The sequence below is a fragment of the Bos javanicus genome, chromosome 22 (genome assembly GCF_032452875.1).
Source record: "Bos javanicus breed banteng chromosome 22, ARS-OSU_banteng_1.0, whole genome shotgun sequence".
Taxonomy (NCBI): domain Eukaryota; kingdom Metazoa; phylum Chordata; class Mammalia; order Artiodactyla; family Bovidae; genus Bos; species Bos javanicus.
Window position 1 is genome coordinate 30,693,638 of NC_083889.1, and position 17,699 is coordinate 30,711,336.

The 17,699-nt window shown below is 43.1% G+C and overlaps 1 protein-coding gene across 29 annotated transcripts in view; it reads left to right on the forward strand.

The window, feature by feature from the left end:
* FOXP1 (forkhead box P1) overlaps nt 1-17,370 on the forward strand; it is a 627,865-nt gene extending 610,495 nt beyond the window's left edge. For 28 of the 29 annotated variants that reach the window (XM_061397378.1, XM_061397377.1, XM_061397365.1 and 25 more), the window contains 4 exons: nt 852-973; nt 2,679-2,748; nt 7,065-7,231; nt 12,629-17,370. In XM_061397378.1, the coding sequence (XP_061253362.1) occupies nt 852-973; nt 2,679-2,748; nt 7,065-7,231; nt 12,629-12,773 (504 nt within the window). In that variant the 3' untranslated portion in view covers nt 12,774-17,370. Of the gene's footprint in view, nt 1-851; nt 974-2,678; nt 2,749-4,374; nt 6,468-7,064; nt 7,232-12,628 lie in introns of those variants that run through there. The other variant, XM_061397383.1, reaches the window with a different exon arrangement.
* The last annotated feature ends 329 nt before the right edge of the window (nt 17,371-17,699 follow it).

Sequence of the window (17,699 nt, forward strand, 5' to 3'; positions counted from 1 at the left end):
GTTCAGGAGTGACCAGAATTTACTTTTTACCCTAAGAAAGTTATATGTAAATAGAAGCCATCAAATTGCCATTGAGAGTTCTACTCATGGTTCCCTTTGGCATTTTCTCTGTTAATTAAAGCACTTACCCCTAGTAAGGGCCAGCTTTTATATATTTGGGAAGGTAAGGCATAGCTTGATAATGGATGCTCATCCGGTGAGGGTCATGTCATCCTCTGATCCTGTCAGATGCAGGAGGCGGTGCTCTCAGTGGTAAACAGCCAGTGTCCATTTCTTCTGAAGAAATCTGAGAAAATGGGTCAAAGGTGTTAAAGCCAAAACTTCAAAGAATAAAAAAGCAGCAGCAAAATGACTTAAACCATTTTTGTATGAGAGATAGTGAGTTTAAAGGTGACAGTTTTAAGCTTGTTTCCTGATTTTAAAGTCATATTAACATTACTTTTCTATTTTGGCTGTGAAACATATTTGGGAGCTAATATTTTAGTATGAGAGACGAGTGGGTTTAAAAGGGACTGTTTTATGCTTGTTTCCTGATTTTGAAGTCATATTAACATTACTTTTATATTTTGGCTGTGAAACCTGTTTGGGGGCTAATACACATATTAAAAAATACTTCTGGTTAACTATTACCAGAGATTAGGCGAAAATGCCAAAGTACAGTTAACTCATCACTTTGGATTTTGATTTTTCTTTTTGGAAGAGGCACCCTTCAGCACAGGAGGGTCCTCCTAGGGGTGGGAGCTGCAGCTCTTGGGGATGGGTTTACAACTGTGGGCTGTTAGGCTGAATTTACTGCTGTTTTTGGAGTCTTTTTCTTATAGAAAATGTTCTCTCTTTTATACTTGCTGCAGAATGCAGTGCGTCATAATCTTAGTCTTCACAAGTGTTTTGTGCGAGTAGAAAACGTTAAAGGGGCAGTATGGACAGTGGATGAAGTAGAATTCCAAAAACGAAGGCCACAAAAGATCAGTGGGTACGTCCGCCATGTTTGAACTTCTTAGCCTAGCTTGGATCGCGCTAACCAGTGTCACGTAGAGGCTTTGGCTGCTAGACGGTGTTAGACCAAACACCTGGTTTCACGTTGTCTCAGTGAAGGGAAGCAAAAAAGCATTTCATCCCTCCTGTTTTGTATGCCCGCCAGTCCCCTGCCCTGCTTGCTGGTCTCTGTTGCATCACATGCTAGTAGCTTTTAGGTGGCGATGCATATTAACCCTCACAAACCATTGGCTTATGCTTATTGCATTTTATTTTCTTTTTCCTGTTCCCTGTATTGGATGTCTGTTCTGCCCCCAACCCTGCCTCTCTCCTTTTGTTGCCACTTCATCTCCTTTGCTGCTGCTCCTATCCCAGGGTGCCATTCGCACCAACCTCTCACTGCATAAGTGCTTTATCAGAGTAGAGGATGAGTTTGGGTCCTTTTGGACAGTTGATGATGAAGAGTTTAAACGTGGCCGCCATATTCAACGAGGCCGTCCTCGCAAATACTGCCCCGATGAAAACTTTGACGAGCTTGTCGCACAGTAAGAGCCTTTACTTGCTTTTGTTTTTTGTTTCTGCTGTTGCTTTGGCTTTGCATGGTTGACTCATCCCATAATAGTTTTGCATTTCACCACGTAGCAGTGCCACGGCTTTCTGCAACGGAACTAAATCGTGTGATTTGTACATGTATTGCTCTTGTTTCCCTTTGGAACACCAGCGCCCTGAATAATGCTTTTTTGACGTCTTTAATGCAAATACGGGTTGTCTTTTGATTCAGCAGCTTTACGGGGACCCCTGTAACTCAGTGCTTTTGCGTGACCCCTAATTCCTCCAAGTGAAAAGGAAACTCTTCTTTAGAGTTAAAATGTGTATTTACTGGGGTAAATTTCTTTTATTGGCTCACACAGTATAACAGTATAAATGTAGTAAAATGAATGATAAAAGTGCTCCAAGCATAGGAAGGAAACTGGTTAACAATCCATCTACTTCCTTTAAGGATCATTGATCAATGTAGGTAATTTCCTCCCCAAAACTACCCCCACTTTCTGACCATATCCTCATGTGTGATTTTTTTTTTAAGTTTTTATCCTTCCTATCTAGAGATGTTCTTAAAACAGTATCTTGTCATCATTTGGTCAGTAAATGGACATATTCTTGTATGCTCACAAACTTGGCTGTGCCAGAGAGACGAACCAGCCTTGGCTGACCAACCCTCCCTGGAGTACCCCCCTCTTTCCTTTTGGCAGTAAATGAGCTTTGAAGACTTCTTCTTCAGAGCTACCCTGCCATTCCTCTAGCATTTGTTCTAGAACTCAAATCCTGAAGACGCTTAAGAGCCAGGATTCCTCCCGCCCACTCCCAGGAGACCTTGCTCACTGACATCCCAGAGCATCAGCCTTCCTGCTGGAGTCAGGGCGGCTGCTCCAAGTTGACAAAGGCTCATCCACGGAGGAAGTGCCCAAGCTAATTATTACATAGTCCGCAGTTTTACCCCCAGTTTGCTTGAAGAGCAAGGTCTGTCCAACTCAGAGGTGTTCACACAGACCAGCCCCTGGTGAAAGGGAGAAACCCGACTTTCCTTTGGGTTGGGGACTGGGAGACATTTCTGATTTGGAAGGATACCAGAAAGCTTAAGACTTAGCAAAGAACTCGGGGGGTGATTGTGTTTAACTTTGAGTTTTTATCTTTCTCTCACACAGTAACCCTTCCCTTATTAAAAACATGCAGACCAGCCACGCCTACTGTACACCTCTCAATGCAGCTTTACAGGTAAGACGAGCGGCCGCCCCGACTCTGTGGCGGAGGGACATGTCTCCCCCACTCATTTCAAAATATATTAGCCTCGCTCTAATTAGATATTAAATTTTAATTCCGTTAAACTTTTTTCTTAAGTGCACAAAGCATCGTACTCCCTGGAGGCAAACACATCGGGCTGCTTCAGCATTAGCAGGATGCTTAGCATTTTGAATATTGTGGCAAAAAAATTAAAAGTTCACTTATTAATATTTATCAGCAGTATCATAATTTCCATCCTCTTATTTCAGAATTTCACTTGAGGCAAAAATACCACAAGTGTAATTACTCTAGCACAGCTATTAATGTGCTGGATGATAGGCTACTGTATCACATGACCTTCTATTGTTCACGGGTTTAAAGAGAAAGCAGAGCTTTTTTATTTCTTCTCCTCCTTTTAAAGTCTATTTTAGCATCTTTTCATTGGGGAGGGAGGAGGCTGGGTCTGGTTCGCTTGGAAAAAGTAAACTGTTTTTGTTCAAGCGATAGAGTTAGACTCTAGGTTTCCAGCAGATTGCTCAAGGTTACATAATAAGCTTGCAGGATGTTTGTCTCCTACTGACAAACCAAGCCGTCCTTACGTAACCGGTGTTACCAGTGGTGGGGGGTGAAGACACGGGGTTTGAGCAGGAGGGAGGTAACCTCCCCGATGTGAGTACCAGGGCAGCCCTGGCATCTGTCAAGCCTTCTAATTATTGCAAACAATCAAGTCACGGCCAAATCGAGAGAGGACTGGAGTACACTGTACTGAACTTACCTGGGCAGGGCCGTCCTCCCAAGTTCATAGGTGGACAGGGTCCTGGGGACCTTCGAAGCCTGTGTTCTTGACACAGATGTGACGAAGTCTTGTGCCCATTCAATGGGCCAAAATTAAAATTTCCCGAGGGAAGGGCACAGAGAAGCAGATGTCTTAAAAAGGCTCCTTAAGGGGATGATAGTGATGAAAACACAATGGACACACTCGGCATTAAGAGGAACAAAGTTGGCTGAAGAGGCGATAGAACAATCTTCCTGTTCTCACTGAGCACCTGCCCGGCGTTCTAGAGAACCATTTTCCCAGTTTACGCAGCGAAGGCTTCGGGCTTCTGAGGATGGAGCATCCACAGCCTTAACACACTTTGAGTTCAGAGGCAAATTCACTCAGCTTAGCTTTTCAGTAATTATATTTATATATATATATTTATATATACACATACACACACACAGCCCAAACCAAATTTAATAGGAGGAACTACTTTCTGTGTTTCTTTTAATTACTTGTAGTTTACACAGTAACTTTAGAAAAGCAAATGAAGGCACGCTTAGATGCTGCCACTGTAAATACCATTCATTAGTAGCTTATTTTCCCTGGAGTCTTATGAAGTGTGAATTTAAAGGCTGCTCTATCTGGAATGGTATTCAGATTACAAGCACATTTGACATTCATGAGGCTGCCAGGCAAAAAAAAAAACAACACAGCCCACCAGCAGCAGTGATCCTCCAGCCTCTGGATCCTCTTAACTTTGTGACTAATTTCCACTAGGGTGCTTTCTCTTTACAGAACTGCTCACGCTTTACTTCTACAACATTTACCTTTGGCCCTGCACCCTTTCTTTCTTTCAGTGATAGCCCCAAACTCGCCCACCATTTTCCCAAGAATCCTTTGTATCTATCCTGAGGTGAGCTGAATACCTGGGTCTCAAGTCATGATTTGAGGAATGGATCTTCTCCCTCTCCTCCAGGAGTTTGGGTCCTTGGTCAGTAGACAGTCCCCTCAGACAACTTGCCACCGTGCACCTTAAATAAAGAGTCTACCAGCAGGCCTTCCCTTCCTGCCCACTTCCATTTTTTCAAGGCAAGTAAAAATAATAATAGTGGAACAACATCTTCAAAAGATTACTAGAGCAACATAACGCGTGATATACAATATATAAAATAGGACAGCAGAATCCACTACAGAAATAAAACATTGGACTCGGGACAGATTGCATTATGCTCTGAAAAAGTGAAGTAACTAAGGGTAACCGTAAAGCTTCATATTTATAGACTGCCTCTCCCCGCTGGGATCTCAGAGCAGTTAAGGCTCCAGGAGGGACAGGACTTAAGCATCTTCGGTTTGGGGGGGTAGAGGGGCCAGTGTGATGTGAAACCTCGTACTCTGCATTGGACCAGTCCTTTATAAAATCTGTAACCCCTTGCTCCACAAGGGACATCAAGTACAAAAAGAGCCACTAGGTTAGACCTGAGCCGTTGGTGGAAAGTTTTCTAAGCTCGGGTAGGTGGCTCTGGTCACTCACGCAGAGAATGTCCAAGAAGCTGTCTTGTGTAGGAGCGACCGGGTTTCTCACTGCAGCCCACGTTGTCATTTTTTTAAAAGAGGCGCACACTGGTTTTCTTCATTTATGTCTTTTTTTGTCTGAGAATCAAGGGATCGGTGTAAGTAAGTGCTTACCTTTGGATGCCTTTCACCAGTGTCAGCCCGTGTTTTATGATCCAGTTCCCATCGGAAATGGCCTTGACCCAGAACACACTGAGAGCCACAGAGAATGAATCATCCTGAAAAGGTTGCCCTGTCCGTAGGATGGCCAGCTCATCCCAAAGCATACGTTCTTTGGAGCACTTCAGTGTTGTATGAACTTCTCCATCTTTGACTGGAGAAGCTGCAAGAAAAAAACAGCAAGCTAGAGCTTGGCCCCACTCTTGCCACTTTCTGACTGTAAAAGTGAAAGAGACTCACTAATGGTCCCAGCAGAACTTCCGTGTCAGGGAGAAACAGGGCCACTGTGTCGTCTAAAGTAAAGGCAGCCAGTATGTGTGTCCGGCTGCAGTTTGGTGCGGGGCGGATCAGGCAACGGGTCTGACTTTTCACTCTGCCAAAAAAAGACAAAATGTTTTATTGCAATTACAAGAGATCTGTTGAAAAAAGTACTTGATGCAAATTATTTGACAAACTGTAGGAGAGTGAGGAATGTTCAGATGTGCTGTTCGTCAAGATGAGTTCACCACATTTGGAAATGAAAATGGGATTTTTTTTCCCCCACTTTTTAGAAGAAGGCAGTTACATAAATTCAGAAGTGGAGGGAAGGAAAAGCCGTGGGCTTGCAGTGGGCCTGGCTTCGAAGTCATCCCTAGCCAATGCTGTGTTAGGTGTGGGCAGGTCATCCGTCCCTGGATCTCGAAGGCGTCTCTGGCTTTGGACCTTGTACAGCAAGTGAGACTGTGATTGTCTAACATGCAGATTCCCTGCAGCCCAGCTCCTCACCTGTTCTCTCTCCACTTTCGGGTTTTACTTGGTCTCTAGAGCCAGGGTTTCTAGAATCGTTTGGACTCTTGTATCACTGGCCAGTTGGAGTCACTACACCAGATTGTCCTGTGATTGTACTTTTACCTCATTAGGATGGGAAACCAGGCCGAGTGTAGTCTGCAAGGGAACGAGTTTGATAAATCTTGGTCTAATTACAGCTGCCAGGTTTTGAAAGTCTGTCCTCTTTAATAAAATGCAAAGTTACTAGGTCAGAATCATGACCCAAATGAAGCAGTATGGACACTTTAGCCCAGTGAGAGGTCTGACTGGTGTCTGCCTCTCAGACTGGGTGGTCGTTTTATTCCAGTGCAGTAAGACAGGAAATGAACAGTACATCCAACCATAGGGTTTAGGATATCTTTCTTTTTCTCTCCATTTCCACACTTTTTTAGCTGACACTCAACTTAGAGTGACTTTGAAAGATTGCATAGAGTTACCTTCAACCAGTTATCTCAGACTACACTAAAAAGATTCAAAAATCATTAAAACAGAAATGATGGGGAGGGGAGATAAAAATTGATTCCAATTCTATAATCTCTTCCTTTTCTATAGGATCTGAGACATAAATGTTTATGGAAGTTCTCATAAGTTTGGGCTCTGCAGCCAGAATAATCTGATCAAATCTTTAATATCCAATAGTGGAGTCATCGAAGTGGATAAAGAAATGAAAATTCCATTACATTTCCCTGTGATCTGGAAATATTCAGTTCCTCTTGAAAAAAGGCTTCAGACAGAAAACTCGTTATGAGATAGCCTTGTCTAAAGCTTGTGCCTCCACTCCACAGGCGCCTCGGTCCCTCCAGCTATAGCTCTTTGGAACCCAGCTTGGGACACGTGTCATCATCAGCTTGACTCTTAAATCACAGCCCTTCTAGACCTGTTAGAAACTTGTCTTTGCCAACTATACCAGAATGACTGTAAACTGAAGACCATCGAATCCACCTGTAATTGATAGCCTCCCTGTCTGTACACCCTGTGTCTTCATGCATTTTCTTTGGGTTGATGGCAGGCTTCGATGGCTGAGAACAGTATACCTCTATACACTACCGCTTCCATGGGGAACCCCACTCTGGGCAACCTGGCCAGCGCGATCCGGGAAGAGCTGAACGGGGCGATGGAGCACACCAACAGCAACGAGAGCGACAGCAGTCCGGGCAGATCCCCTCTGCAAGCTGTGTGAGTACTGCCCACCTGCAGCACCTCTGCCATCAGATCCCCCTGGTTTTCTGTCACACGAGCCTTGCTCTGACTGCTGTCAACACCTTTTCTGTCATTTCCGACTTCCTAGAACCCAGGGAGAAGTGGGTGCTTCCAGAATTGTTCAACTCGGTTCGCAGCTAAAAGGACCACTTACTTATTATATCCGACCCATAAAAGCAGTAGGCTTCCTGCAGCCCCACAAATGCCCAGAGCCACAAAGGGGAGTGCTTTTTGCCCTTGCTCCGTCAGCTCAGGCCATTATTTCAGCCACCTTACCTTTTCCTCCTAGAAGCGGTATGCATCCTGTGACACAGTTCACTGTCTGTCCGACGTGCCGGCGTGCTGAACCCAGCAGGGCGGGAAAGGATGCTTGTTTACTTGGTTGTGGGATAATGGTGAGCCGCGCACGCCACGCTGAAGCGCTATTACCAAGCATTAATGATGGCACGAAGGAAAGACGGCATGATTTATAGATTGCTCTTAAAATATCAAAAGGAAAATTAATAGAGGCATTATAGCAGCAGACGGCAGTATAATGAGCACGCCCAGGACCGTGCAGAGTGCTGGCTGAGGGCTGTCTGTCCTGCGTGTGTGTGATGCCCCTGGGGGTGGGCGATGGGAGGCAGGCAGGGTGACACCACTCCCTCTCTCGCAAGAAGAGTTTCAAAAAGAAACCCCATTTTCCCACGTAGGACTCACCAGAGATGCTCTAGAATGACAGCTTCTCCCTTTTAGCGAGTGTCTGTAAAACCAACGCCCGCTTTAAAGGAGTAAACCAATGCAGTGTTTACCATGCTGTCAGTTCCTAGAAATAGAGCCCTTGTCTGCACAATGCTTCTGAATTACTGACCAACATCTTAGTTTAAGAGCATTTGAGTGATCAGAATGGAAAATATGACCTGTGGCAATTAGCAACAGAATGAATTGGCATCTAACAACAAAGGCAAAATGCTGCCTGCCAATGTGGGTAATTGGTGGCTTTGGAGGAATCTGAAATTTGATTATTTAGCATTTGAATTTCATGCCCAAAGTGCTTTGAAAAGGATCTTTAAAGATGAAAATAGTCTTTGTAAATTCATAACAACAGTCCCTTAGCATTTACTCCACAACATTTTAAGAACGTGTTTATCTCTCACGCTGCCACTGCCGTATATCATGCTTCCTCCAGCAACCTGGTGTTTCTGACTTTATTATCACACCCGCATTCATCTTTAAATCATTGTCATGACAGGAGTATTTACTAAGATATTAAGGAAGTTCAGAGCAAATATAAATTGTTATGTATGCTACTTCAGGAAGTACTTACTGTGGAGCAAAAGCGTCTGAAGCTGCTGAGTGGAAGCGAGTTTTTCCTAGTATCCACAGAACTCCAAGGTTTCGTTCCTGTGTTTACAGTAAAAGAAAAAAAATGACTAAAAAAAATAAAGGAAAGATATTTGGATAAAAACTCACACAGCAGTTTTGAGTGATGCTAATTTTGCTGTATAAGATAGTTACTATAAAGTTAATTTATGGAAACTTTGAGTTAACCCCAGTGTAACAGAGGTCTTGTTTTATAGCTGTCAGTTTAATTTTTAACAAAGTGAAGATTTTACTGATGGTTTTTTTTTTTTTTAAACCTGTATAAAGATGTCAAAAAGCATACTGTTTGTTGCTCAGATCTCACAGGTATACAGTACAATAAATTATTTTGCTAAAAAGAATTATATGTCATCAGCCCATTTCCTATGCCTACTCTGGGTGCTGGAGATGGTTACCCTTTTTCATCTCACAATTCCATTACGCAAATTCTATAATGATGGAGTTTGAATTCTTATCTAACATGCATTACCTGCTATGACGCAGATTGTCTCCTAAGCTTTCTATTCTATTGGAATAACTCAGATTGTAAACTTCACAGCAAGGCTTAAAGGACCCTGTTGGTAACGGCCCACCTGCTATCTAGTGTTGACATAGAATTCCTTCTTACATTCCCCGTGACACTCAAATACCACTGCATTTTTTTCTCTCTCGGAACACTACCAAGTAACCCAGAAGTATGGCTTTGGAGTATTATCCGTTCATCCTGCGAGGAGCTAAAGGAGCTGTCGTACAAAGCACGTACTCCATGCTGTCTCCACACCCTCTGAACATAGTGCCTTTAGACAGCAGTCAGCTCGCTTTCAAAACTCTGCTGTTCCCACAGTGGCTAAAGAAAGCAGTTAGATCTAAGAAGGAAAATGTGGGGTTTGCACAGTTACTCCCTGGAAGCCCTTTCGGAAGCAGAAGTCAGAGAGAAGGGAGGAGGTGACCAGTGAGCGTGGAAGGCGCCACGCGCGGCTCTGTTTCCCAGGATGCAGGGGGGTGACTATGAAGCACAGGGTCTGAAGGAGGCTGCAGCTTACCTGAAATGGATCTTGCATGGAAAGCCATCCTTTCCCATTCTCTAAAGCCCTGCTTGCCCATGTTCCTGCAGTGGCCCCACTCAGCGGGGGGGTCTGCTGGTTTCACGGAATGTCGTGAGTTGGATCTCATTTCCCTGGAGTTCCAAGAAGCCTTATTACCATCTCACCTGGTTGTATTGGCAGCTTGTCACACCGTAGATCTGATCAGTTCACCTTTGCTGGGGCTCCACTCGATAGTAGGTGCTGGGTTTGAATCAGGGTGCACAGGGTCGTCACCTGTGTCTTTGGGATGGAAAATAATCTCACTGAAGTTTGCCTGCAGATTGCAGGGGGAACCAAATACTCTCCCATGCGAACCTACCTTGTTGGGGTTGGGGGAAGTGATACATACCTGATTTTTTCTTTTGCCTAGCCTAACATTTGTCAAAGTCTCAAATTATAAAGCAAGAACTTCATTAAGACTCTCCAGTTGTTCTAGGGTCTCCCCCCTCTCCCACCCATAGCCTTGTATCATTTCTGTCATCAGATTCAGCTTTATAAACCTAAAAAGATGAATATATCTGGTAGTGTGAAGAAAAATGAAAACGGGAAACACAGCTGACTCACAGTTCAGGCAACACACAACCCTAAAACACTCTTGTCCAAACTGTTACTAGAACCATGCTACCAGAGGACAGGAGGGGGTGAAGTAACAGTTCAACAGTGCTAATATGAAGCCCAAACATAAAGTGACGTTCACCATTGTCAGTCACCCGAGAAACACAGCTGAAGGTAACTGGAACTTTCCTTGTACCTGCTCAGCAACACACCGTATTTGAAAAGCAACACTTGGGGCTGATGAGGTTGAGTCTAAATTGATAGAGCTTCTCTGGAAATTAACATTGCAATAAATCACAAGAACCATAAGATGTTTTAGCCTCTGCTCCAACAATTTCATTCTCAGACATTTATCCTAAGCCGGTAAATCAAGTATGGATAGAAGTGGTCACTGTATTACAACAAAGAGCACAACAGGGTTGAAAGGTACAGAGGCGAGAAAAAGACAGTCCCAAATGCCCAGTGTTAAGGGGTAACATGTCAGTCAGCACAGTGCTCATACAGTCAAAAAAATTAAAACTAAAGGTAGCAAAATAACATTCCTGCTATGTTTGCAATATGTGAAAACATGACCCCAAATGGGAGAGGATAGACAAAACAAAATATCCTCCCTTAACTAGGGTTTATAGGTGATTTTTTTTAAAAAAGGAATAAAAATCCACACACCCAATTCTTCCCGAAAGAATACAGGGGAGGGGCCTACGGGGGCTGACTTCCCAGGCATGCGATGAACACAGTCTCACAAAGATCCCACGCTTGAAAGTTTTAACGCTCAGCTGTTTCCATCTGGAAAGTCTCAATGAATTTTTCAAATGCATTTTCATTTCACACTGGACTCTGCAAATTATGCATCTGGTCCGGATCTTGACGCTGAAAACAAATAAATAGGACCATTAACAAACTAAGAATAGTCGGAGCCAAACTAGTGAAACATACTCTGATACAACCTGGGCATATTTCATTTTGCACATAGTTTGTAAGAACACAGGCTCTGTTTTTTAAAAGCTATTTATCCCGACATCCACCTCCAAACACTACTCTCCAGGCTTCGCTAATTAAGAGTCCAGGAGGTCCCCGTGGCAAGGGCAGTCCGGAGCACTCCTCTGTTGGTTTTTCAAGGTTCAAGTGGCCTTCAGGGTTTGCATACAACATCAATTATTTAGGGAGGCAGCAGTCCCCAGCTCCACCTCTTATTACTAATACTTGATAAAGTCGAATGAAAAAATCCACCCTTGGTAGCCGGTCCCTGCAGCGGGATCTTTTTTTTTTTCCTTTTAAAACTTGAATGGGGATCGGGTTTTATAACTTGAATGGCTCTTTTACATATCAAAAGCCCCACAACCGAAAGTAATTTGTATTTGCAAAAGGATCAGTTGTAAATATGATTTACGAACAACATTTCTCAGTTGTTATCGGAGAGGTTTCGTGTGGTCCCTCGCCGGCCCCTTCGGGTGAACTGTGCGCTGGGCTGTAATGAGCGCATTGGCAGATCTCATCAGAGCCCAGCGCGTCCCGGTGGCTGCTACCAGCCGGGGCCTCTTGTTTAGTCTTGTTTACAGCTGACAGCGTTATTATTCTGACCGGGGCTCCGCTTTCTTATCATATTGTTGTGTTGAGCGCACCTTTTCCTCTCCGTTTGTGTTTCCTGGCAGGGCTTTTCTTGCCTTATTGACAGTTTGTAAAAATATGCATTAATTTGGAGTTTCCAACATGTATCATGGTGTCTCTCTGCTGTGTTTGCTTGAAGTTGATTAATGATAGACCCTCGCTTGGGGTCGGTCTCCGGAGAGCTCTTTCACAGGTTCTGCATGTTAACTAGCAAAGCAGAACACACAGAGAGCTGCGATTAGCCCAGCCTCCAGTTTTTGGTCCCCACAAACTACCCTTGCATTACCGGTTCTTGGTTCATGGGATTGTTTCAAGGTTTGTTTTCCTCCATGCAGGAGGCCACTCCGGGGCCTGTTAGCTGACCCAAAGTGTGTCCTTGGTCTAGCAGCATCAATGCAGAGCTGGTCAGAGATGGAAAGTCTCAGGCTGCATTTTAACCAGAGCCCATGTTAATGCGCATGCACATCACACTGTAAGAAACCCCATGGGAGGACACACCCACGGGTGCTTCCATCCAGAAACCCTTCCGGGATGGTGGGAACCTCCCTCCGTGCAATCCAGTATGGTAGTCAGTAGCCTACGCGGTGGCCCTGGAGCGCATAAAATGTAGCCAGTGCAACTGAGAAGCACAGTTTTAAACTGTCTCAATTTTGGTAGTCACACGTGGTTAGTGGCTGCTGTATAGAACGTCACAGCCCTAGACTGTGGCTTCTGTGCTACCCAGAACACCCAACTTACCTTGAGTTGGGAAGTCCCCTCAGTGAACCTTCTCTTGCTTTTCCAGGCATCCTGTACACGTCAAAGAAGAGCCTCTGGACCCCGAGGAAGCTGAAGGGCCACTCTCCTTAGTGACAACAGCCAACCATAGTCCAGATTTTGACCACGACAGAGATTACGAAGATGAACCTGTCAATGAGGACATGGAGTGAACATCTGGGCAGGCCAACCCCAAGAGTGTGAAGATTGGGGGGAAAAAAACACACACACAAAACAAAACATGTCAAAAGTTGGCAGTGAAATCGTTCTCCATTGGTTGTACAGTCTGGAGGATTTTTCACTACATTTTGACAACTTTGCAATGTGTTAACTCTTAGTGCCATCAAGAATCCCATTTGGGAGTATTTTTGATTTTTCTACTTTTTGTTGAAAAAAGGAATTTGTACTCTGTGCATTGGACGGACTTGTTTGGTACTGGGGATTTTCCTCTCTTAACAGTCAACATCAGTGTTGTAAATTCGCTAAACTGATTCACTTTTAGCAGCAGACTTTGGACTGCAGTCCTGCCGACGTTGCACAACGAGGACACCCAACTGAGCATGTGCGCCTGAGCTGCAGACCAAGCCTCTGCCCAGAATCCAAGGATTGCAATGGACGACCTATTTGCACAGTACTGCATGTTGATTATCACTGCCTTTACTCCATTTTTTTTTTTTTTGCTTCCAGTTGGGATGGGGAAGGCCTTTGTGTGTGTATTGGGGGGAGGGTTTAAAAATAATTATCCCAAACTTTTTAATGTATTGCCTTTTTTTTTTTTTTTTTTTTTGGCTTCTCCTATACCATTTTAAGTTCTGACCTCAGGCCTCCATTTGGGCCCGCGGCCTCTTGGAGGCTTCAAGTTTTCTGTACCTTGTGATGAATGTTAATAGGTGTTTTTATTATACAAAGCTGAATGTCATTTCTCGTTCGTAGTTTTCTGTCACTCATTCCATTTCCCTTCAGACATCACCACTGTTTTCTCAAAAGTCAGAAAACATTCCGTTTTGGTCTTTTGCAAAAAGGTCCCAAATGCTGCACTCTACATGTGAAGGTCCTCTCACCCAGATGTGAAGTTCCTGCCAGAAAGAGAATGAATGACAGAAAAAAAAAAAAAAAATAGAGACACCCTAGGAACCATGCAGATTCATTTCACAAAGCAGTATTGGAATGTGGGAAGGGGGTTGTTTCATATTTTCCTCTTTTTTTTATTTTAAATATCGTATCTACCGTCATTCTTAATAAATGCCACAGCATTTACCAGCACAAGGAGACATAGGCAGCAGCCCCTCTTCCCCCAAAACCAAAAAAAAAAAAAAAAAAAAAAGCACTGACCGGGTGGCTGTAGAAGGCTTCCCTGGGATGACCTGGTTGAGATGGGCCTCAAGCTCTCGCAGTTGTTAAAACCAGCATGAGTTGCTTTGTTTGCAAAATGGCCCCAAAGCTGGCTTCCCTGAACAACTCTGCTGCAAGTGCCGCTGGCCCCCAATGGAAACATCCATTCAGACCTGCTTGGTGGCATTCATCTGTTTGAATGCAAATCAGATTTCAATTTGAACTTGTTCTGTGAGTTAATGAGGACTGGGCTCAGCAGAAGCTGAGGAGTTAATTTCCACTGTGCGGACCTGGTGCAGCAATGCCGTCTGTGAGCCGGCATCACCCCACCAGTCCTGTCTTGGAAGCCAGCAGCGCGAGGCGTCAGGTAGATGGGAGCTCAGCCCAGCCTTGGGCTCTGGGGGAGACAAACAGGACGTGCAGGACGTGACGCTCATGGGTCAGTTCAGCCTCAGTCCTTGGAACCCTGAACGCTTACTTGCACCCCCTTTCCTGACATTTATTTATCTAGGACTGTAGCTCTTGTTTTAGTTCGAGAGCCGTTTGGAGAGCTTAATTTATATGCTTTGTACCTTTTTTCCCCTAAAATTACCAAAGATATTCCACAAAGTTAAATTATGTTCTCTGTTTTTATGCTTTATCTGATGAAGCCAAATATCCTCTTCTTGTTGATCAAAGGAGGCAAAATAATTTAGAGGCAATTGATGAGATATAGGCTATTGCTAACTTGAGACAACTGCTCCTTCATCATAGAGGACATTTAGGAGACCAAGTAGGTAATGGAACCAAAGTAGTTACTTTTTTTTTTTTTTTAATCATTTTTTGTTGTTTGTTTTTTTCCTACAGAGACCAAAACTCATTCCTGTAAAGAGAAATTACGGGGCTACTGAAGGGAGAAATAGGATACAGTATTAAGGGTGTACCATCTCCAAGGAAAAACAAAAACAGTGTATGGCATATGAAACTTAGGGGGTGTCCAGTCCAGGAGACAGTTATGGTAAAATGAAGGTAAAATTCAGAGAGAACAAAAAAGCTTCCACAATTGAACTAGACCGTGTAATAGTATTTCTAGAAGACATTTCTTTTCAAAGAAAGATTGTATGCCACTTTTGTTTAAAGACTGTGCTATGATCACTGCGTTCATTTTAGTTTCTCTTGTCATATATATCCTCCAGGTTTTTGTTTTATTTTTTAAAAGGTTTTCTTTTTGTCCTTCCTTTCTTTCAGATTAGGCTTGCCTCAGCATTTTTCATTAAAAAAAAAAAAAAAAGTAACATTCCTGTCCACTCACAAGCTTGGTAGAAAAACTTCTTTGGCAGTTACTTTTGAAGCTTCACACTGCTTTCTCTATAAAGGGCAGTCTGTGGTCACTCGAGACTTACATTTTTTTTTTCCCCAACTTTTCCAGGCAGCGTCATGATGTGCAGGCAGTAGCCAGACAGGGTCATGGGAAGGGGGCCCTGAGCTTCTGAACGGAGTGGTTGCTGGTTAGTTTGGTATTCAAAAGAGGATAAAAATCTGGTAGATTAGTTCATTCTCAGCATGTGTAGCTAGACATGAGTAAAGTTAACAGCATGAGAAACTGTTAGTACGCATACCTCAGTTCAAACCTTTAGGGAATGATTAAAATTAAAAAAAAAAAAATACATTTCACTCAGTTGCACTTAGTCGTATGTCTTGCATGCTTAGTCTAAAGACTGTAGCAAAAGAAAAAAAAAATTAGATTTTACATATCTTTGCAGGTATCACAGCCTTGCAGAAGAACCAACTGAAAAAAAAAAAAAAAAGAATCTCAGGCTTTACAGCAAGCAAACTTCACTCTGATTTTTCCAATTCTGATTCTGTATCCCTTGGGGGTAATCCCAGTTGCTTCTTTAGGATGGGGTTTATTATGTTGTACATATACCCCGATGTGTCTGTGTGACTCTTTGTCTTTTTTGGGGGAGGGCGGAGGGTGGTTCTTTTTTTAGATATTGTTCCTAAAAAGGAATAAATGCATACACCTGTTTGTCAAAACACCTTTGCTTTTTGTGCAACTGCTTTATATTAACAATACTTAAGGAAAAAAAAAGCTTTGGAAAAAAACTACTGTATGTAATGGAATTGCAGAATATGCTGCACATGTATTTTATTTAGTTATTCTTGCTTTAAGAATATCGGATGACATTTCCTGACATGTGGGAGGGAAAAACTCCCAAACTTTTTTTTTTTTTTGGCTTTTAAATTGTAACATAGTTGACAGATTTTTTTTTTTTTTTTCCCTGTTCTCATTGATCAGAGCATCTTGTACAGGTTTTTTTGGTGTGTGTGCGAACGGGTGTGTGTTAATCTGTTTTTTGATACATTCCTATCCCTTGTGTTTATCCTACCATTGCCCTCCTGGCTATCGTAAATGAGTTCATACATTTGAAAAGAGAAAAAAAAAATGTTGTTTTAAAAAGTGTTTTCTCCTGCTGCAGTAAATACTTTGCATGATGAAATTCCAGGGTCACACTTTCAAAGTTTATCAGTGAAGTAGTGATTAATCATGAGAGTGTCAAAGCTATTGAACTTTTTGTATTAAAAAAAAAAAAAGAGAAAACTTTACAAGGTGCCAAGATGTACAGACAATTTTGTTACTTTTTTTTTTTCCAAAGAAAAGTGTACCTTTAGGGAGAACAGTCCCTCGCATCAGACAGATGCACCGTCAGGAATGAGGATCCACCCTATTGTCCCTAGTCCTTGTGAGACAAGTTAGCGCTGCCTGCAGTGTACCAGCAGTGAAAGGAAATACCAAGGCTTATGGATGGGAAGAGTGACCGCCAGCCCCGCCACCTTTGGATGGCTCCGACCTGATTCCCAGCGTTCCATCAGACCTGGTAAAGACACCTTGGATTCTTCACCCAAAATGCGATGTCCGTCATTAGCAATTTTATCATGGGGGAAAAAAAAGTTAAAGATTTCCTCTCCTTTCCACATTCCAGCTTGATCTCCGTTTCCAAGGGTACAAAGAAGAACATGTTTGTCAGGATTCTGAATCTTTGGGGGACCTTTTGCTTAGTGGTAGACCCTCTGGATATTCCAGATGTTTCTGAGAGTCGGTTTGGCTTTTCTCTCCCGAGAATGAGACTTAACAATTCCAAAGGCATCTATGTGGGCCCCGTGTAGTTCTCACGACGTGCGCTACACAGAAGCCTGCGTGGAGATGGTACAGCCCGGACTGTGAGCATGGTGCTCCGTGGAGATGTGCTGCCAGTAACAAGAATTTTTTTTCTTTTTGTTCTGTTTTGATAAGGCATAAAAGGAACTCATTCCTTGACATCAACTGTAATTCCATCATTCCGTGTCTGTGGATACAGACAATAAAAAAAAATGTTGTGTAGTCAGTACTAATTACTGACATGATCGCATTTTCAAATGCAATAAAAATACTGGTTGTTCACACTGGTAGTAAAAGTCGCCACCGCCTAAGTTTCTTTCCCCTTCTGACCTCCTGAGAGTGTATGTTCGGCATATGCCTTCGGTTTAGCACCAGCTGCTTCCAACTCAGAATTAAAATCAATCTTAACTAAAAGCTTTCATCATCACAGAGGGGTGAAGCTCTCATCCCTCAGGATTTCAAAGTGAAAGTCTCCACTTAGAGAATTAGGGGGAAAAACACAGAAAAGGGGAGGTTACCTTTTCTCTCCAGGAAGCACACTGATTTTTTTTCCATCATATTTTATATAGAAAAAACAAAATATTGAATAACTAGCATTAAGAGCAAACTAAAATTTCAGAGGAAAGCA